The sequence below is a fragment of the Drosophila willistoni genome (assembly GCF_018902025.1).
Source record: "Drosophila willistoni isolate 14030-0811.24 chromosome 2L unlocalized genomic scaffold, UCI_dwil_1.1 Seg168, whole genome shotgun sequence".
Taxonomy (NCBI): domain Eukaryota; kingdom Metazoa; phylum Arthropoda; class Insecta; order Diptera; family Drosophilidae; genus Drosophila; species Drosophila willistoni.
The window spans coordinates 6,828,972-6,851,145 of NW_025814047.1; the positions used below are offsets into that span (position 1 = coordinate 6,828,972).

At 35.6% G+C, this 22,174-nt stretch overlaps 2 protein-coding genes and 1 long non-coding RNA gene across 4 annotated transcripts; 1 reads left to right on the forward strand and 2 right to left on the reverse strand.

Moving 5' to 3' along the window:
- Positions 1-1,564: 1,564 nt before the first annotated feature.
- Positions 1,565-4,003, reverse strand: LOC6642200 (kinesin-related protein 8). Its single transcript, XM_002065663.4, has 2 exons — positions 3,490-4,003; positions 1,565-3,424 (listed from the first exon to the last, which is right to left on the reverse strand). Exons 1-2 carry the CDS (start codon positions 3,979-3,981, stop codon positions 1,730-1,732), a joined length of 2,187 nt encoding a protein of 728 aa, XP_002065699.3. The 5' UTR covers positions 3,982-4,003; the 3' UTR covers positions 1,565-1,729.
- A 3,380-nt stretch (positions 4,004-7,383) lies between these two features.
- LOC6642199 (coronin-1C-A) lies at positions 7,384-20,176 on the reverse strand. 2 transcript variants are annotated; one of them, XM_015178401.3, is made up of 6 exons: positions 20,010-20,176; positions 13,310-13,642; positions 10,872-11,138; positions 10,094-10,801; positions 9,306-9,515; positions 7,384-8,606 (listed from the first exon to the last, which is right to left on the reverse strand). In XM_015178401.3, exons 2-6 carry the CDS (start codon positions 13,505-13,507, stop codon positions 8,346-8,348), a joined length of 1,644 nt encoding a protein of 547 aa, XP_015033887.1. In that variant the 5' UTR covers positions 13,508-13,642; positions 20,010-20,176; the 3' UTR covers positions 7,384-8,345. The 2 variants fall into 2 exon arrangements, with proteins under 2 accessions (XP_015033887.1, XP_002065698.1); XM_002065662.4 differs by having other exon boundaries at positions 9,306-9,494; positions 20,010-20,175.
- On the forward strand, positions 11,783-12,240 carry LOC124459943. The gene is made up of 2 exons (XR_006953898.1): positions 11,783-11,852; positions 11,942-12,240. It is a non-coding gene; the product is annotated as an uncharacterized LOC124459943 (long non-coding RNA).
- Positions 20,177-22,174: the final 1,998 nt, after the last annotated feature.

A 22,174-nucleotide genomic window follows, 5' to 3' on the forward strand; every position in this document is an offset into this window, starting at 1 on the left:
TTAGCCATATATGTACGTCTGTACGTCCGTCGGTCCGTATGCGTTTTCCTTAGCCAATTTATATCATATAGTTACATATATACTCAATATCGGTTGGAGTATTCTTACCAAGTTCTAATGAGATAATTTTGAATGTAAAACATAATTTCCCCGAATTTGAAAAATATCGCATATATAGAACACAAATATAAATACACGGTCAATATAAATCAACTCTGCTCAAATGCTGCCGCCAGCCTACTACGTCATTGCTCTAAATTACTAGAACAGCTGAGCCCTTACACACACATACAGACGCAACGCTACAAAATATGCATGGGGAAGAAGAAAAAGAAATAAGTTGCGGGTATAGCGAATTAAAAAGGGACAGAGCGATACCTTGAAGATTTTCTCTGTGCATTGATAATTTTTTTTTTGCAATATATGAGCAACTTTGGTATGGAAAGTCTTTAAGCTATTTTTTACATTATTTACAAAATGCATAATACACGATAAATATATTTACATTTATACATATATATGTATGTATTTATAAATACAAGGTACATCTAGCGCGTGATACCTTTTGAGTCTTGTATTTGACTATTGTTTAATAGATTAATGGCTAATTTGTTTTCATAATCGCTTAGACCTTTAAGGTATCTGTCACAAATTTTTTTCATTGCGTCTTTAATTAGGCAAATATTGAGGTCCTTGTGAATTTCAGGCTCAGCATAGAGCCTCAACAATCAGTCTAAAATTTCAAAGTTCTAGACTGATATTTTTTGTAATATTTTAATATTTGTTGTGCTTGTTGTTCTCCAAAATTGTAAAGAGAACGTCCAATGTGGATTTTAATATAAATTGATTTACAGAAAAAGAGTTTTGGCCATGAACAAATCCATCTAATTTCTTTTTGTTAACAAGTGCAGTGGAAACCAAGCATAAACATCCTTCATTTTTTACCTGAATCCTTTCAATGTTAGCTAACAGAGCCATTTTTAATGTAAGTGAGTTTGGCCACGTGACTTTAATTGCACGATAATTGTTTGCATAAATCGCACACTTTTAATTAAATCAACGACTTTGTTTAGTAACAAACCAAATCATAATTACCAGGCACACATTCTCACGCACAGACATCACCACACACACACACACACATACACACACACTCATGTATGGCTGCATTTAATTAAAATGTCAAAATCATTTGTCCCGCAAATTGTAATTGCATTTTTTGGCTTATTTGCCAAAGCAATAATCACACATTATACAACAAAAAGCCACAGGATTTAGGTGCATATTGCACACACGATGCATATAAATTGACAAAGCTTTTTAGGAACTACAAATTAAATGCAATTTGCATCCATATTCAAATGTGATTGAACTCGAATTGCAGGCAGAAATGCATAAACATGTGCCTAATCAATTGACGAAAGGATCCCAAATATACAGGATTTTACAATGATTCAAAAAGTATACTTATGCTGGAGATTGGTGCAATTCGATCCTTTCGAGTGAATTTAGAGTAGTCAAAATGAAGTTGAAGACAAAAGATATAAAAAAAAACGCATTAAAATCGGCTACAAGTGATCACGTCTTTTATTTGTACTAATCAAAACATTAGGGCTTGTACTTTTTCTATCAGAAGACTTACAGATATTATAGACCGACTAAGTTGTATGTGTAGTGATCTTTAAGAGCCTGGCTTGCTCCATAATGTGAAAATTTCACTCGAGCCGAATCAAAAGTTGCAGTAAATTTTAAGCTTCTCCATGTAGTCAATGACAGGATAGGGGTGCTGTGCACGTAGATCCTCAAGACGCACTGCTTCTGTCGCTGCTAGGCCTCTCCACTTAACAAATGCAAACAGATTTTTGCCAAAATCAAAATGACTGATAACCTTTTCGAGAGGTAGTGCTCGCTGTAAGCCATAAGGACCCGTCGTCCTTTTTGTCACGAATCTCAAATTAGACCACAGGGATGCATTTTCAGCTTGAATTGAGCAATCGGTCGTTTCAAGCTGAGTGTGTCTTCGTTGATGTTTTGTAGCATTTTTTGTCATCAGATGCTCTGAACCATTTGTGCAAATGCTAGTTCCGCGCCGAATAGGTATTCGTTTAGGTTGTGTGAACTGATGCTCCTTTTGCTTCATGGCCTGACCCATATTTGGTTCTCCTGGTTGAAAATTCATCTTACCAAGCTTAATCGTACAATGCCTTATACTGGTCCCAATGTCCTGGTTGCAGCCACTCTGATTAGTTTGCAAACCATTCTCCTTGGCCTGCTTTATGTTAGGATTGGATGGTAAAAAAGATTGAGGACATGGCGTCTGCTTTACCAATTTGGATTCGGATCCCAACTTGAATTTGGGTTGATCACTTTGGCTACACAACATCGTTTGTGGTGGAATAAGCGAAGGTTGTGTGAACTGTTGCTCCTTATCCTTATATTTCAGGGCCAGACCCATATTTGGTTTTCTTGGTTGCATATTCTTCTTATCAAGCTTAATCGCACATTGGCTTATACCGGTCCCAATGTCCTGGTTGCAGTCCCTCTGATTAGTTTGCAAACCATTCTCCTTGGCCTGCTTTATGTTAGGATTGGATGGTAAAAAAGATTGAGGACATGGCGTCTGCTTTACCAATTTGGATTCGGATCCCAACTTGAATTTGGGTTGATCACTTTGGCTACACAACATCGTTTGTGGTGGAATAAGCGAAGGTTGTGTGAACTGTTGCTCCTTATCCTTATATTTCAGGGCCAGACCCATATTTGGTTTTCTTGGTTGCATATTCTTCTTATCAAGCTTAATCGCACATTGGCTTATACCGGTCCCAATGTCCTGGTTGCAGTCCCTCTGATTAGTTTGCAAACCATTCTCCTTGGCCTGCTTTATGTTAGGATTGGATGGTAAAAAAGATTGAGGACATGGCGTCTGCTTTACCAATTTGGATTCGGATCCCAACTTGAATTTGGGTTGATCACTTTGGCTACACAACATCGTTTGTGGTGGAATAAGCGAAGGTTGTGTGAACTGTTGCTCCTTATCCTTATATTTCAGGGCCAGACCCATATTTGGTTTTCTTGGTTGCATATTCTTCTTATCAAGCCCAATCGCACATTGCCTTACACTGGTCCCAATGTCCTGGTTGCAGTCCCTCTGATTAGTTTGCAAACCATTCTCCTTGGCCTGCTTTATGTTAGGATTGGATGGTAAAAAAGATTGAGGACATGGCGTCTGCTTTACCAATTTGGATTCGGATCCTAACTTGAAGTTGGGTTGATCACTTTGGCTACGAAATAGTGCTTGTGGAAGAAACAAAGGTTTCCCAGCCACTGCCTCTTGTACCTTGTCCAGTTGCTGCTGTTCCGGATTCATTAATGTAACATTCGAACCGGCTGTCGGTTGAATGCTATGATTCTGAATCTGTGTAATCTGAATCGATGTAAATGAAATAAATTAATATACCCTGTAGCATGCGGTGCCGTCAGATTTCTTACCCTGGGCAAAGCCATATTAACGTCATTTGTATTGGGAACTGATGTGGTATTTAGCAATTGTTTAAACTCGGTTTCATTAGCCAGTGTTGGTGGATTGGTAGATGAACTTGAAGATGAACTGGACGAAGAGCTACCAGATGAACTGGAGGATGAACTAGAAGATGAGCTTGATTTACTATCGCTGGATGATGATTCTGATTTTATATCTGGATTCGCATATCCATTTGACTGAAGAAGCAAGTATGCATAGAGTCTCTGCTCTTGCTCTCTTCTATAACATTCTATTTCAAAATCAGCGACTAGACCAATACAAAAACCCATGTTCCTTAATAGTTCCCACGTGCACTCTTCAAGCGAAAATTCTTGCCATTTCACCAAAACTTCAGGGTCCCCTTGGTCGAACCGTTTGGCAAGGATTTTCTCCGGTGTCTTCATTTTTGTTTTTGGTTTTTCGTTTTTTTTTGATGACTTTTTTTTCGCATCAGACATCATAAGTTACGAATTGCTAAACGTGAAAGACCGGAAATGTGAATTTATGGCCACGTGATATGTGCACCGTGTTGCCAGACACAGTTACTCCATGCCCTTTCGGAACGACATGGCAACTCTCAAAGCTTGCACAGGGTGCACTTTCGGAGCATTTTAAATAATAAATAATTACTTAAGTTACTCGGGCCCTAAACGCGCTTAGACTACATAAATTTGGAATCAAACGAAAGAGAAAAATTCCACGAGCACGACCTCAGGTGCGCCTTAGCGGTTTAGTTTGTAGTTTTTGTGTAATTAGCAAAAGAAAAATTATGTTTTTAGCGGGACTATAGCGAAAAGTAGCTATTTCCGGCTAAAATAAGCTGTCAAATTTTGAGTTAGTGTTGCCAGATGCTAAATTTCGGATACTCGAATACGCGTGCTTTTTGAAACTTTTGTTCGCACTATTCTCAACAAACGAAAAGATTGTTGAGTTTGCTTTATTTCTTGATTTTAGAGAACAAATATAGTTTAGAATACAATATTCGGCTGCCAGAGCACTAAATATTAGAGCTGGGAAAACCATCGATGGCACCATCGATATTATCGATGGAACCGATGGAGTGCGATAAATCGATGGAAATTTTTCGATGTCGATATATCGAATTTCTTTTTGGGTCCAACATGGGTGTAAGTAAATTGCAATATATTGTTTTTTCTGCCTTTCTTTACATACAGGTCTACTTACTTTTATTCTATCAAAGTACCTATTTAACCCTGGCAGTTCCTCTTGTAAATTGGACAAGTTTTTGTAAGGTTTTTTTTGGTTTTTTTTTTTTTTTTTTAAATAAGAACCTCTTATTAGCAGTAAGTTTGGAAATCGCCCATTGTTTTGTTGTGCTTAAAGAGTTTTTAGTTTTCGTTTTTTGGACTTAGGACGTCACTCTTTTGTTTTTATCTTGAAACTATACATTTTGTTTTTTTATTTAAGAATATTTCAGAAATTACAAGCTTAAGTCTTTTTAATATATTTTTGGTTGAATTAATTTATAAAGGGCTAACTTATAGTTAAATTATACGCTAGATAATTCGTATAGATGATTATAGACATATGAATATTTGAAACTGTGTAATATTGAAAAACGACACCAAAATATATATGTTGAATAACTCGTTTAAATATTCGATGGTACCATCGATAGTATCGATGGTTTTTTCCATCGATGGAAAAAATATCGAGTGGAGCAACCATCGATGGATTCCCAGCTCTACTAAATATTGTATTCTAAGCTAAAATTTAGCTTTAGCCGATTTTTTTCACTTTTCAACACTGAAATCTCGTGTAGCTTAAGGGTAAATATTTATGTAAAACTGACAAATGTTTAATTTTAAAGCAATCGCGTCAAAAGTAACAAAAAAGTAAGAGTCACTGTTTTTGACCGATCGTTCTGGAAGCTATATGATATAGTCACTCAATCGTGATCAAATTTGGTTCAGTCGTTTTTAGGTATAAATAACTCGCCAGTATTAAATAGCTCTGGAAATAACGAAGTTATTGAGAAAAGTCACTGTTCGTGACTTTATCGTTTGTATGGGCGACTACTCCCGTATGGCCAATACTACGTGTGCCAGCGCACTCAAGTGTAGCTTAACATTTCTGAAAAAATCTAATATATCTTTCTTCAACGCTGAACGACAATACATTTTTAATGCAAAGGTCTCCACTTCTAAATAAAGTTTAACAAGTTTGTCAGAAAATGGCTCTTCTCTTGTTTCTGGAACCGTCTGCACTTCATCAAAAAATGCTGAAAAAAGCAACATTTCTTCTGGTAAGAATGAGAATGAGAAGTGGGTATGCACTTCAACTTCATCAATTGTCTGCGATGAAGATTGAACTTTTAATATTAACGAAAATTACTCTTGTAATTAATTGTTTACAGTTAAAACTTAAATCAGGTATTAATGTATGACAAGGACAGTTTTACATAAAAAAGATAAAAACACACACACATACACTTCTAAAAGCAGAGCTAACATTAAGAAAACAGGACTAAACTTTAATCATACTCCGTCTTACATGATTTAAAATGGAGTTCAGGGGATCTCGGGGATCTAAATATATAGCAGATAATAATGCTTCATTTTCGACGAACTTACTTACTTTTTTAATAAATGTTTGTCTGTACTGTAATTTCAGTTCCATCCATATATTGAAAAATTCACTGAAAACGCTTTTAGCTTTACCATACACCAGTAAAACAAATTTTTTTATATTTATAATAACAAATGCATTAACGGTGTTATGCAAAAACGTTTATATGCATAACTTGGCTACTTCTTTTCCAAATTTGCTTGCACAAGGTAGAGAATTACGGACATTGCTAGATCGACTTGGCTGTTTACATTTGGCGACTTTAATATACCATTTTACCCTATGGGTGGGTGTATGGTATAATGAGATATTACTCAGACACACCAAAAACAGCACTGAAAACGGTTGCCGATGTGCATCCGATATATGTATGTATGTATATCGGTTCAACAAAATATATATAATTGGATACTGCGGATACCGGGCTTTATCTTTAAAGAAAAAAAACTGCATTCTGCCAAAATAATTAAAAGCTATAAGGAAAAGTGTTCATGGGGAAATATATAATTAAGTTTTGAGTTTGAACTATTAATTTTCTTGAATCTGCGTTTCGGTTTATCATTTCTGGACAATGAATTTTTTCCTATCAACATAATTTTGTTTTCCAGTTTACCTTGTTTTAAAATGACAAATTTCTGTATATCAATTACAAAACGATTTTTGTGGTTACGAAAACATAATAAATTGCACACTTGAATTTTTCTTTTAAGCCTTTATTTTATCTACCTATTAATTTAACACGTTTTTTTAATAAGTTCCGCAAAATGAATTTGGTGCCTTCGAGACACAATTTTCTTCTTCTTCCACCTGCTTCCAAAGCTTTTCACCTGCTTACCCGTTATGTAGATTGATTCCAAAACAAACATATTTTCTATGCACATTGGAAAAATGTTACTGCGTTTTGGTTTGCTTCCAAACCTTCCGTTTAACGGTACAAATTGCTAGTTACACATATTTTTTCAGTGTGCCATGTCCGGCCATCGGTCCGTCTGGATCGAAATTAGGATTTGGATCTGTGTATACTCACAGTTTGTATATCACGGATTCAGCCGGATCGGATCACTATATGATATATGTATATACATAGCTCCCATACAAATGGAAAAGTCATGAACAGTGACTTTTCCAAGTAACTTCGTTGTTTTTTAAACTATTGTGATTATTTTTGACTATTTTTATTAAGATCGGGTGACTAGATTTTCATTAAATTAAATTTCATCAGCATATACACAGATTTACATAGACTATTGCATCGAATAAAAAAAGGGTTTCAATTGTTTTTGATTGTATTGTCTGTATTATTTTATTCAGTATCGAATTGTATATAAAATACATTATAGTATTATAAAAATCGGTAGGCTATGTGCAGTAGTAGTAGCTCTTTCACTGCAGAAAACAAAACAATAATTCGTTTGAAACAATGAAAACGGAACTAATAATTGAAATAAAAGATTTATAATCATTTTATAAATGGGTTCGTTGGTTTATAATGGTTCGTTTTTGTTTTTTATTATTATTATTATTACAAAATACAACTTATTATTAGTTAGAACGAAAATTGTTTTTTTTTTTATATTTTGTTTTTAGAAAAAGCATGATAAAAACATATTTATGGATCTGTCCGAGCATTAGCAAAGGCTATATACACACAACGGATCAATATCAATTTTTAAAAACTATTGTCATGTTATAGAGTATGTATGTATATGTTTAATGTCTCGATAGAAAGGTATACAAATGGTTATTTATCAAAAATTTCTGTAGATGCATGCATGTATATATAGGTATAGATAATGATTTTTTATTTTACGATGATTGCATTCAATTTTAGTCTATGCTTTGCCTTGTGTTCTTGTTTTGTTAAAATTTACATAAAATTTCGTTTTTATTTTTGCATTTTGATTTTGGGCGCAAACTGTAGGTAGTTCGTTAGGTTTTGATATATATTTTTTGGCAGGATGTTCTCTTTGCTTGCTACTACTCTCCTGATTTCGCTCGTATTAAAAAAGTGTACACGACATTACTAATTAATTAAAAATTACATAAAATAAATAATCGAAATCATAAACATAGACGCGAAATAATAAATCATTTATGATTTGGTTTCTTTTATTTTGTTGGTGTTTTTCTTTTGTTTTTTTTAGAAAGAGGTTTTCTTTTTAGCGATAACGACAACGACGAGCTTCTACAAGCAGTTTTCCATCTCTCACTCTCTCTCCCCAACCCAAGATCCTATCTAATCGTCCTCATGCTCCGCTGTCGCCGATTTCGACGACGCATGATCATTGGCACTTTGACTGTCCGCCGAGGACGCAGCTGCCGCGGACGCCGCTGGCTGATTGCTGCTTCCTGCACTGCCATTCTTGTTGCGTGCATCCGTCTCATCACCATTGCCCGCATTGGTCTTGGCCTCTACGGCACGTAGTCGATTCTCTTGCTTCACTATGATGGCCTTCAGTTTGCGAATTTCATCCAGAATATTGCGATGTTCTTTTTCCTATATGTGAGGAATATATAAATGAATTTAGTAACTATTCATTAACATTGCTCTGAGTATGTACATATGTTTATACATAAGTCTGTGTTTAATTTAGAAAAAAGGTCAAGTTTTTTATCTAACTATCTGGTTGATATTAAGAGAGATTGATATTAAGTCCCTGTGTTAATTAAGCTAAAAGTTTCTATAAGTTACCTTATACGGTTGTCAGCTTTATAGGATAACGAGGAAATTCGTAAGTGGTTTGTTTCTCTCTTAGAGTTCAAAATTATTCGTTTTTAGGCATGTATTCTTGTGTGTTCTTGATTCTTGTAATGGTTTGAAAAATTAATACATTGAAGCTCTTAAAATTAGTTTGAAAATGCATATTTCCTAATATACTGCATAAAATACATTCAAGGTAATGTATTGAGTCATGAAATGATTTATTGTCTGTAGAAACATTTTCTGTTTTTGGTTCCTTTTTTTAAAGGTCGACACTTTCTTTACAGGAGGCGTTATCGCTAGTCGATAGTTTGGAATGGACAGAATTTGCTGCTATAGAATGCATTTCGTTTCAACCATTAGTTAATTCTGGCTATATATAAGTACTCCTTGGCAAAAATAGTTTCAAGGCTTTTAAATTTTTTGAGTCATTTGTAATTTTTAAAACTATTTTAAATACTTTCTTATCAGAGTTAATGTCGCTTGTTAACATACCGTGTAGATAAATACTGGACCGGATGCGACACCATCATTGGATTCATTGTTATTCGCCGATGAATGATTGCCCCCGCTCGGACTACTGCTGCCAGCTCCAGCTCCGCTTGCTCCTCTTGGCTTGTTGAGAATATTGGCCTTCTTGTTGACGGACAGCGATTTGCTGGCCGATGAGGATACATAGCCACCCTGTACAATGGAAACACGATCCTAATTAGGTTTATTAGAATATCTGTTCGTTTCAGAGGGGGGAAGGGGAACGGGGACACAACGAGAAACAATTAACACAACAGCAAGCGGTCCGCGTCGTGCGTGTTATAAGGCAAAAGCAGATTGGATGTATGGGCGCAGACGAGTTACAGAGATTATTCGCAAATATAAACATATGTGTATATGGAGTACGTGTGTGTAGAGAGAGATATACAAATGCAAGCCAAGCAACACCAACTGGTAGCCACTCTAAACAACAGTTGGGCAACGTAGAAGGATATACACATTTAGCGAAAGAAGCCGTTGGAATACATTTGCTCGAAAAAGTGCTTGCCCAAGGGCAGTGACTGCCTCTCACAATTTAGAGTCACGTTGCCACTTGCAGCACGCACACGCAGAAATCATGCCATGGATGCCTATCCATATTGTCCCTAAAAAATCTTGTACGCTCCATTCCAGCTGGCCCACAGGAAGGCGGAACAACATCTTCCTAAGGCGCCCAGCATGGGAGCGCTGTATTCCCAACGTTACCTGTTTTATATATGGGCAGCAGTGGTTAGTGGCAACGCTGGACTTACTTTGAGCGAGAATGTTATGGGATCGGCGTCCTTGCCGTCCATCCACTCTTCGGCCGTAATGGCCGCATCTTCGGCCAGTGTATCCGGATAGAGATCCTCCTGAAACAGGTCCGATTTGCGGGGCACAGTCATCGAGATGACCTGACAAAGACCATTGTTGTTCATCCGATAGAATTTGGCTACCTCGCAGGTGGTGACATCACAGCCGCGTTTCGGCATCAGACCAATACCACGCTGAGGTTCTGTGGTCTGAAATGTGTTGATATAGTGCACAAACGGTGGCTCCGGTGTGACCTCAAAGTATCGTATAACCGAATCACCCTTGCCGCACAAGTAAATCAAATTTGTGTCCGCATCGTACAGGGGGAACATCACACCATTCGATGTGTCCAGCTCCACCATGACAATGGGCTCGTTCAAGGCATCTGGGGCACGCAATGAATACTGACGCTCGGAGCTGCGATTGAATCCAGTGGTAAAAATCAGTCCGTGCCGCAGGAAAATTGCCCGAGTGGCTTTTGAGCCCTCATGGCACATAGCTTCGCTTTCGAGTTCCGCTGTGCGTGGATCATAGATGCGGATTTTCTTGTCCTTGCATGTGGTCACCAACTTGGAGCCATCCCAATTGAAGCAGGCACTGTACACAATATCGGGGTGGGAGTCAATATGAACCAGAATCTCACCAGTGCCGACATTCCAAATGACCACCTGAAAAACAAAACCACAATTAATTAGTCTTAATGAGAAAGGAAATTTATTATAATTAAATTCCACTTACCTGATTATCAGAACCTGCCGTCAGCAATACATTAAGAGCCGATGGATGCCACACAACTAGACCCACACGACGCTGATGGAAGACCAAGTCCACCACGGGTTCGGTTAATGTACGGGACAATCCTCCATCGGGTATTTGCCACACTTTGACCACACAATCCTCTGAGCCAGAGGCTATGACATTGTCATTATGCGGACACCAAGCGATGTCGAGAACTGGTCCCTTGTGTCCTCCCACCAATGGATGATCGGCAGCGATGCGTCCAACCTGCAGAATACGAGATTCCACGACATTGCTATTAAACTGATTAACCAGATGACGACATTCCACCTAATGGCCTAATTTGCTTTTCTTTTTCTTTTTTGCACATCTATTTTTAGCCCAAGTCAATTAAAGCCCAAGACTGCCAACGCAGTCACTAAGTCATTGTAAATTGTTAGTTTGTCATATCTTTGGTCTAAACTGATGTAAAGATTTGCAATGCTGCATTAAATTAATAAGAACTTAAGTTCAGAATGATGAAAATATCTAATTTTTTTTATTTTAAAACACATTTTAATAGAAATCAGGGTCTAATATTGCGCTTTTGTTTTATAATGAATTGTGGCGAAATAGTTCGAAAATTGATTGATTAAACAGTTTCGGTTAATTGTCTTGACATTAGAAAACCTAGACGAAGTCATGTAAAATCAATTTAAATTCTTCATGAAATCGCTTCTACAAACTGAATTGAGTTTACAGGATTCTATGGTTAATATTGATTACATATTATAATAGATTCCAAAATGTATTAAATTGATCATTTATTTATTTATTCATTTTGGGTCTTCTCAGGCCTGAGGTCATGGATTTATTTTTATTTCCGATTTCGATATACGTGTGTTTCATCGCATATTGCCAAGCGTTTTTAGGGAAAATTATTTTAGATGTCAGCGTCGTTTAATGGGGAGATCTAAACTGTTTTCATTTTTCAAAATTGAGGTAACTTCAGTCTTGTTAAAATTCCTGAACTTGAACCTTCAGATTATATATATAAATATTTTGTTGTCTATCTTTATTCTTTATTAAAGACGTTAACATAAGGGAGAAACTTATATACATATGAAGCATAACATTCTCCGCTGATCCATTTAGTCCCCATCATTATATAGTTTTCCCAGAAAGGGTAATGGAGCCTTAGCTTGAAAACCTCTGTGCCTTTATAACTGAAGTTACATGCTAATTGTACCAACAATAAAAGAATGATTATACATAAGTATGAACAAGAAGCTGCTATAACATCAGTCGAAATAGTTCTGCGTTTTAGTAGGACTTTAAGCGCACTTAAAAGAAACTGTGAAATGAGATTAAATATTTAAACCTAACCAAATACGCCTTTAAGATCGACTTTGATTTCATGGTGTTATTCCTAATCCAACTGGAACTATTTTTGGTTTGCTAATCTACAATTTCATGGTGAATGGCAAGCCAAATAGAACGGCCGAATGAACCACTGATGACGACGGACAGCAGGTGCGTGAAATATTGTAATTAATAAAGAAGTCTGGGATGGTCTGAAAAAGAAAAGACCATATCTCATTACCATAGCCCCCCGCACTTTTCTGGGTTACCTTCTTATCTTATAAATTAAATCGTGTGAAAGCTGCTCTATATATGTAAAAATCGTCACTTGATCGTTTTGACGGCGGGGCGTAGACGACTTTCTCATACGCATTTTGCATACTAAATTTTTCCAGAACAAACAACCCGCAAAAAAAAGTTTTTTCTGGTGAGTGGGCCAAAGGGGGGGCACCGAATGAACGGATGCGCATGTGGCTTAATTTGAGGGGAAAGAGTAAGAAATTATTTGTGTAAGCAATATATAATTTTTGAATATAATTTTTGGTGCTGTTTTGTGTTTTCTTTTTGTTGTTGCTTGATTTTTGTATATGTATTTATTTTCTGTTAAAATTAGACAATTTGGTTTGTCATGTTGGCCAGAAGCCAAATTACAAAAGTGCGCCGAAGTGAGAGGGAGAGATAAGATCGCTCATCTTCTCCCTCGCTCACTCTCTCACACTCACTCTCTTCCTCCCCATATAAGTATATATATATATGTGTATCGAAATCTATATAGAAATGGTATAACTATTTATAGCCAAATTTAAGCAGTAGCACCCATCGATGTCGACGTCATTCGCAGCGGCAGAGGCAGCAACTACAAGCCTACAAATGGCCACAAAACTTTTTCCGCCAAAAAAAAATAGAAAAAAATCGTCGCTATATATAGATAACCGCCACTTTTTCCCCTTGCCCCCTTCTCCCTTTAGATGAGTCCTCTGCCAACAATTGGCTATTGTCTGTCTTAAAATAATACCCAGAAATGCATATCCAAAATAGGTTTCATGAGAGTGGGTCGGGGGGAATCACTCATCCAACTTCCTCACTCACTCACTCACTTTATTGTGTGGCAAAACGATGAATGCTCCACCGCCCGCAGATTCCACAATGATGGCCAAGAATTTCGGATTGACGGCACAGAATGTGGAGTCCCAGCTGGATTTTGAGACTCGTATATTGTCATAGCATTGCTCACGTTTCAGAGCCTGGCCATAAACATGACGAAATTTTGAGCTGCGGACTACACGAAATGACATCTTCTATATACTACTTCCTTCTACTACAAATTTCTCTTTGTCGTGTTTTCTTTGGGCCAAGTTGGGTTTAGGGACTTTCACTTGAAATTTTTGACGAAATTCTGCACAACCAAAAAAGATGATTTCCAAAAAAATCTGTAAAGAGAAAATTAAACAATTATTATCATACATATAAAAATATTTAATAATTTGTTTTAACTAATAAAGTTGCAGCTTCAATCCATAAATCTTAAAACAATATCAATTCATTATTCACAATTCATAATCCCAATCCCAAACCTACATCAGTTCCCAGTTGATGTGAATAATCAATTTTAAAGTAAAACACGAAACATGACGAACCATTTATATGCTAACGAGGTTATTGACCACATAATTTATATATATTCCGGATCAGTATCAGAATGCAAGAAGCTAAGCTTTTTATGGTAGATTTTTCGTACGAAACTTCGGATCAAGTAAGCGCATAAAGCCAAATCAGAAAGAATTCCCTCATATAATATAAAGATTTTAAAACTTTTGTCGATTAAATTCATATTGTTCAGTTTAGTCTTGATTAATTAAGTTCCACCATAAAAAGTCGTTAATCGGCTTTGTTTTTTTTCACTTTCGTAATACTTAATCTTAGTGATTAATATTTTCAGTGATAAGAAACTATAACAGAGAGAGGGAAAGTTATCATGATGGATCTATTTAATTTGAGAACTTGTTGACCCAGTCAATCCCTTGCTTATGTATATAACTGATTCATTACCTTAAGATCGATTAAAAACATATATTTTAGCTGGTACTAGCCGTCAAAATAAAAACCATAAAATTGTTTCCTCCCCCATTTTAACGACGTTTGATAAAGAGTCTGCTTATTGGGCACTGGAAAATAAAAATCAACCGATAGAAGCGCTACTGAGTTAATACTGCGCCAAAACTCGGTGAGAGAAAGACCGAAATTTAACATATTTTATCGACCAAGCCTTTGACATTTTTTACATTTCACATTAATATAAACAGACACTGAAACTTGCCTATATTAGTTAACCCTCTAAACAATTCAGCAAACTCAGCAAATTGTTTAGTAAATTTCGCATGCAAATTTATACAAGAAAACAAAAGAAACATCAATATGAATAAATGACTGAATGAATGTGGCGTAAAAGTGATTTGCCCTAAAATCGAAAATTGTTTTATAATATATTTTGCAACTGACACCGGAAGCCAAATTCGGCTTAGGTAGTCAAAGATTAACTACCCTATATGTAAGTATCTCTATCATTTTAACCATATATTGAAGTTATTATTCATTGGGCTACCATTCAACAAGACTTTATAAATTCTTCTCTCTTTTTTAGGTGACTATCGACAAACCCGGAAAATAGTTCAATAGAACGCTTTCACCTTTCCCCTTTCTCACTCTTTTCACCAACTTTATGACAGTGTTTAATTAAGCATTAGCAAAAGGGGGCAAAATAAACGTGCCGAATTAATCAAAACTCATCAACTCCCAAACCCAATGACATCATCATTGGGCACTATAAAAAATTGCCTGCCAACACGTGAATTATGGCAAAAATGAACAAACAAACAAGAATAACAACAAAAAACTTCTCGATAACTGAAAAGTCAACAACAAAAAATAACAAATAATATTAAATACTTTTGTCCGACTGGGATGGGCTACAAAACTGCAGAAACATATTTTAGTCTGGTTTTTAATCAGAAAAAGTGTCATAAAAATTATTATGGTTATTATGCTTAAAATATTTGTCATTGACCTGGTAAAAACGACGGCATGGACGAATCATTTATCGTATGTGGTCTTTTGTTTTATTTTTCTTCGTTCTGTATTTTGGTTTTCTTTTCTTTTTCTTTTTTGGCCACAAGGTGAGTGGTTTTTTTTGGCTCAGAGGTGGGTGTTGGCCATAACAAATGAATGTTCAGTCTGTTCTACTGGTGCGACTATCTGCTGATAAAGAAATATCAACCCAAAAACCCGCAAGAGATAGGTACATAGTGTGTGTTTAAAGTGGGTATACTTCAAATCGATAGTCGAAGCAGGTTTCGTTAATGAAATGTAGTTTCCTTTTACCTTTGCCACACAGATACGTCTTTATATATTTATATATAGATATACTATTTAGTTATTTATGAGCCAAAACACTTTCGTTTTGTCGGTGGTGAAAATTTGTTTCTCACAAACACAGAGAGTGGGAGAGAGAGAGAGAGAGAGACAGAGAGGAGCAGCAGCCGGTGAAGGTCAAACTTATTAATAGAAAATTAAATCATCTTAGGCAAAATTCAATTTTCTTAGCAATCGCATCTCGTTGCTGCTCATCATCATCATCATCATCATGATTGTGAACATCATTATTATTCTTATTGCCCATCATTTGGCTTGGCATTTACCATGCCTGAGTTATTATCATTGGCAATTGAGATTGCGGTGCAATTTGCATTTCTATTAAAAATTTCGAAATGCCAAAAATTTAACACTATTCAACAAATTCTTTCGATTTTGACTTGAACTTGCCTTTGATGTTTGTTTGGTGTCGTCTCTTCTCCCTTTCGGGCGATAAGATTCTTGCATTTACACAAACGGAAATGCATCTATATACACACACACATACATATATATCTGTATTGGTATGATTCGGCTGTGCAATGCGGGTGGTGATTCAGGGTAGTCAACGTCGATATCGACATCTGAGCGAAACACAGTGAAATGCTTAACATGCTTTTTATACGAAATGAAATGAAGCTTCAGACTGATTAATCAACTTGCTTATAAAATGGTTTCAAGTTCGATCATTTCTTTTAACTTTTATTAAACTAATTTTAACATTAATAGTTTTGAAAACTATTCCATCGACCCATTTATCATGTCCAAATGGGTCACATAAATAAACAGACGTCAAATTTTATGACTTATTCTTTTAATGCTAAGCTTTTCCATTAGTTATAATGGATGATTTTTCTTAGTACCATTCTAAATGGAAATGTCATCGAAGTTTGTTATAATATGTAAAGCAAATATTAATCTAGTTGATTGTCAGTTCTCTTTTTTGTTTCTTAGTTATTCAATTGTCAATAAGAGTTTGTAATTTGTTAACTTTAAATGTTGTCCACGTCTGTTCATTACAATTTTTTAGCATTGATCAGAGGATTACATCACGATTATCGCAATAACAAGGGGCAGAGTAGAGGTAAAGAGGAGTGCCGCAAAAAACTGGCCACAAATTGGCTTAAGGCTTGATTGCCAATCTTTAAGTATTTTTTCTGTTTGTCATTTGGTTGATTTTACTTTATGCATTGCCTTTCAAGCAATTCTTATTCCTAACAATCAGGAGAGGGAAAGGGGGGAAGACAACAAAGAGGCTGCAGGGCTTCTAATTAAAAAGTGGCAAAAAGAAGAATAAGGTTTGAAAAAATTGGTAGCACAATGTTATAATCTACAGTCATTTGGTTAACTTTTGAAACAGAATAGAACCGAATAGAAATGAGATAAAAGTGTCAAATGCAAATGAAATTCATAATTTTCATATATATTTTATAAGATAATAAAATATTTCTATATTATGCCGATAAAAATTAATAAAAGATGTTGAGTGAAATGTCTTAAATCCACATTACCTTATACTACGACAATAAATGTCTCTTATTCCAAGCTCGGTATATATTACTTACTACTAAAATCAAAAATTGGTCTACTATTATTGGTTCGGTTATAAACGTTTCTTTGCTATACTGAAATATATATTTGTGAATAATAATATAATATTGAAATGCATTTTTTTTTTAATTTTACCAAAACATTAAAGTTTAATGATTAAACCTTCTTATATTTTGTTTTATGGAATTTCAACTCTTGTATACACAAAAAGTAAGATGTTTTTACCCAGAAAAGTATTCATTCTGGACTCCGTAAACAACATATTTTATTGATCAGCATAAGTAACATTCTGTGGGAATAAACTGACGACCTTCAATGTGAACGCTACTGTAATAAAAGATAGTTTTATGCTTTTTATTGGCTAATTGAATCGGGCCACTATAACAAAAAGCTGCCATCCTCAATGATTTAATGTAGAAGTAAGTACTTTAGTAAGAAACTTAATGTAAAAATGTAGAAAAAAGAAATATCGATGGGATAATCGAACGAAATACAAATATGTATCTACAAATATAATTATTTGGACATTCCTATGAAATTTTTGGATACTGATCTTCTGATCTTGGATACTGATGATTCTGTGCCCTGTTTTTCTATGCATAATTCATTTATGAAGCGTAATTCTAGCTAAACGTAAACCGATTAACAGCTGATTGTAACCTTAACCGTTATGAGTTTCGGTTCGCCATTTGATGACTTACGTACATAAGTATGCAGATGCACAGATGCATACACTTCACTTGTACATACATACATACAAACATAAGTACTTAAAAATGAGTCACTTCTCTTCTGTTTGATAGCTGCATTTGGAAAACTTTCGCTGTCGCTGCCCCAAACAAACATACATACATACATTTACGTATGTATGTACACAAATCATGATAACAACAATGATGATAATGAGGCTAATGAGGATAATGAGAGTGACGATAATGATGATAGAGATTGCGATGATCATGATGTTAATTTTGTTGATGATGTCATTGATGCAGCTAGTTTGTTTGTACTTTGGGTTCATCAAACTTGTGTGTGTGTGTGTGTGTGTGTATGTGATTAACTAAAACTACAAAAAATCTTGACAAAAACCGCGCAAGTGTCTTTGCCGCCTGTCCGTCATAGGAGGTCTCTCTCTCTTAGTGCGGTGTGGCATGGCTTGGCGTGGCTTGGCGTGGCTTGGTGGGTGTCGCCAAGTGAAAGTGGAACTCTGGTGTTGCTAAAATTAACAACATCCCGCTGTCATTTGCTGGCTGACTGTTGTTGTTGTTGTTGGTGTCGCTGTCTTAATTGCACGACAACGACAACGCTTCTTCTTCTTCTTGTACAGCTGCTTTATCTTTTTTTTTCTACTTGTTGCTATTTTCTGCATTTCGCGCCTAGTCAGACTGGGCGGCACTTTTCTTTTCGTTGTGGTAGTGCCCCTCTTTTGTGTGGACACTGTCACTTAATTTGCACATCAATGCGTGTGCCTGTTCAGGCAAGTTTATGCGTATTAAAAAGTTGTGACATTTGTATGTATGCATATTGGGGGAGAAGTAAAATTGAGCAGAGTTCGGAGAAACTTTTGTGTGTGTGTGTGTGTGTCTGATAAGCGGTGATCTAGCTAAATATGTATGTATTTCCTATCGTCATAATATGTAAAATTAACTCGAGTAAAAGGAAAGATACATCCCCCAACTCCTAAAATCGTCTAAATGGGCTGTAATTAACAGAACGATCTAAATCGATTTCGTGATGTTGCGTACGCATAAACATTGCTTCGTAGATATGTGTGTGTGTTTGTCATTTATGTATATTTTGTCACTAATTGGCGTTGGCTACATTTCACTCCCGTTTAGGGGCGTCGGCGGCGGCAGGGGAGAGGCAAACAAAACAGAAATAACTGTGCGTGGGGGAGTATGAGCTGAGTTGAGTTAAGAGCAGAGCGCAGACGCAACGTCTCTTGGAGGTCGGCATCGGCTTGCTTCTGATTTTCACACTTGTTCCACACGTACGCACACACATACAGTTACAGAGACACTGACACACACACACCTCGACATACATATGTAGAGGTAATTCTATGCCAACTTGAAGCCACGTTTATTGCCACAGAAGAAACATATTTAAAAATTTCAATTTATTGCTGGCATTTCTTTGCCTCACCGCCATTTCCCCCCCCTTTTTAACCCCTCACCAACTTTTCACACTATAACTTGTTGCTTCTCAGAGCAACAGTCTCTACCTTTCTCACTTACTCTCTTTCGCCAATTGTCTCCCTCTCTCACTCTCTCTCGCTCTCTACATAAACAAGCCGGAACAAAATCAAACAAAAACGAAACACCTAACACAAAATCTAAAGTGCGAACAGAAATGTTATTTATTGCGTTTTTATTCCCCCCCACCCACTGCAATATGCTTTACTCTACGTTTTTGCACTCGCTTCTTTGGTTTTTTATTTTTTTTTTTGCAACATTTTTCGGCGCCTCTCTTTATTCCCTTTTTTGGGGTGTTGTTTTGGTACTCATATAACACCATGCCAGAGCGGGAAGGCTATGGTAAAATTTTATAGCTGCACTCTTCACACGCACAGAAAGGCTCACATACACAGGCACACACACACAGAGGCAATGGTCGCACTTTTTTTTGTTGCTCTGCTTTTGCGGCGATTTCTAATGATTTTGTAATACGCGGGCTTATTTCTACTTTTCGAAAAGTATTAAATTAAGATTAAGTGCAATCCTGGGGCCAAGTCGTCTTGGATGTCACTGCAGCTGCATCAGCATAAACAATTGAAATAACAATAAATATATATTGCGTTTGCCGTTATTGTGATTCATTCGATTATCGCACACTCACTTTTTATTTATATTAACAAATACGTTCTACTAAAATTTATAATAACTAAACAATTTTGAATTTCACACAGCTCCAACTTAATAACTTATTTTATCAATTTTATTAAATATATTTATTATTTGTTATTTTCCGTGTGTGTCTTTCCGCCACTATTGCCACTCTCATTAGAGGTGGGAAATCCATCGATAGTATCGACGGAATTTATAAAGTGCGATAGATCGATGTAAATTTTTCGATGGTGATGTACCTATAGCAACTATCAAAAAATCGGAAGAAAACGAAGTTTCAAACCAATCTATTGTTTATTTAAACTATGTTGCTTCTAAAGAAAAAGGACTTTACTTGAATACCTCGAAGCAAACCAAAAATTTGTCATTTTTAGAATTAGGTACCTTAAATTACTTTCGAAGTCAATATCGGAATCTTGCAAAAATATAGCTGTTCAACAGTATTTGGTATTAGTTAGATTTGCCTTGAAATACCTAAATGAAATCATTGGAGAATTTGTTTTATAGCACAATAAGTGTATCTCATAGCTGTAAAAGATTTCTATACTTTTAAGGTATCTAGTTGCCATTATCACTAGAATGAAATATCTAATAAACTAGAATTATGTAGCATAATACGTGTATCACGATGAAGTTTTTGTTTATTGTTATTTCGTTTAAAAAGTTAATAAAATGAATTTAAAAACATAGTTGACCATTTTGTATGGTTTAATATTTGTGAGTAGACTAGTTCTAATTTAGTTTAATAATATTCGTAACTAGTTATAATTTAGTTTTTACTTATTTTTTTATTTCTATTGTAAATATATTTATAATAATATATAATAATAATGTAAATAAAATATATAAAAAAAAAAAAATACATACAATATTTTTCTCAGTGCAGAATTCGCCAAGCCGTTAAAAATTGCCTTCAAATGTTGCCAATTCGCCTTAAAAAATTAAGCACTCGCTTTAAAAAATTGAGCGGGCATTTTTCTTTCTTTTTTTTTGCAATTTAATTTTGAAAGTGGATTTTACTAATTGATAATTGATAATCCGAATTGCATTTGGAAATTGGTGTCCTTGTCTTGCTCAATCTGCAACGTCCCTTTTTGCCAAATACAACCCAATATTCTATATTATCATAACGCTGGGAGAGTGAAGGATTCGGCTGGAACTTGAACCTTTTTGACTGTTGGGAAGACACGCTTCTTGATGGAGAGCTCAGTTTTGCTTAAGAGCAAAAAAGTTACCAAATAAGTTTATAATTAAAATATAAACCCAAATCTTTCTTAGTCGCTTTGTTTTTATTAAGTATCGCTTTAACTGTTGTTGCTTTATCTCTTTATTCCAGCGTTCGAAGAATTTAAAAAAATTGAAAAATATTGGGTTTCGCGAAATAAATGAATGATTTTAAAAATACCGCGCAAACATCGGCTTATTTCCCGTCAATCTGGCTGTCAAAATTGGCTTTTTTGGCTATGAAAAGTGCTAAGGTCAAAATCGGAAGTGCTAAGGCTATCGAAGTGCTAATGTCTCAGTCGGAAGTGCTAAGGGCTGGGTCGAACCAAAGCGCAACAACGTCGAACCGATGAGTAGAACAAATTTAACAACGTCGAACCGATGAGCAGAACGAATTTGACAACGTCGAACCTCAGAGGGTAGGGTATTCGTTGGGAGGTTTGACCTTTTATAGCATTTCAGCACTTGTTAAATATATATTATTATTATTATTTATTATTGCTACAGGTTGACCAATTGGACCAATAAGAAGAAAAAGTTTGCGTTCATGCTACATTCGGCAACTTAATTATTTTGCCAAATTGAAATTTAATGAATATGCCATTTTTTTTTGTTTTTAATTTTTAAATATTGTCAAATGTTTCAATTTAGAAACGTTGGCATTTCTAAAACCATGAATATTTTAAATCAGAAACACCTAAAACATTTTGAAACGATTCTGTGTTTGCATCGACTTTTGGTGTATATTTTGTAAATCAATAGTGATGTATTTGAAATAGATGTGTGTCGCTAAAAATACTAACTCCAAATTAAACTCTTTTTAAAAAACAGAAAAACGGTGTGAAAACTGTTCCATTTATGTCCAGTATTGATATGTTCAACAATTTTGAATTAGTCAAGATCTTTTGGAAGAGGTGCAAAATTCCAATTGCC

Excerpts from the sequence above, each read along its gene's own strand:
- LOC6642200 (XM_002065663.4), bottom strand. The coding sequence starts at position 3,981 with ATGATGTCTGATGCGAAAAAAAAGTCATCAAAAAAAAACGAAAAACCA. Across the intron at positions 3,425-3,489 it reads TTAATATGGCTTTGCCCAGG|ATTACACAGATTCAGAATCA; the intron begins GTAAGAAATCTG and ends ACATCGATTCAG.
- LOC6642199 (XM_015178401.3), bottom strand. The coding sequence starts at position 13,507 with ATGTCATTTCGTGTAGTCCGCAGCTCAAAATTTCGTCATGTTTATGGC. Across the intron at positions 11,139-13,309 it reads TCGTTTTGCCACACAATAAA|GTTGGACGCATCGCTGCCGA; the intron begins GTGAGTGAGTGA and ends CGTATTCTGCAG. Across the intron at positions 8,607-9,305 it reads GTCCAGTATTTATCTACACG|GAAAAAGAACATCGCAATAT; the intron begins GTATGTTAACAA and ends CCTCACATATAG.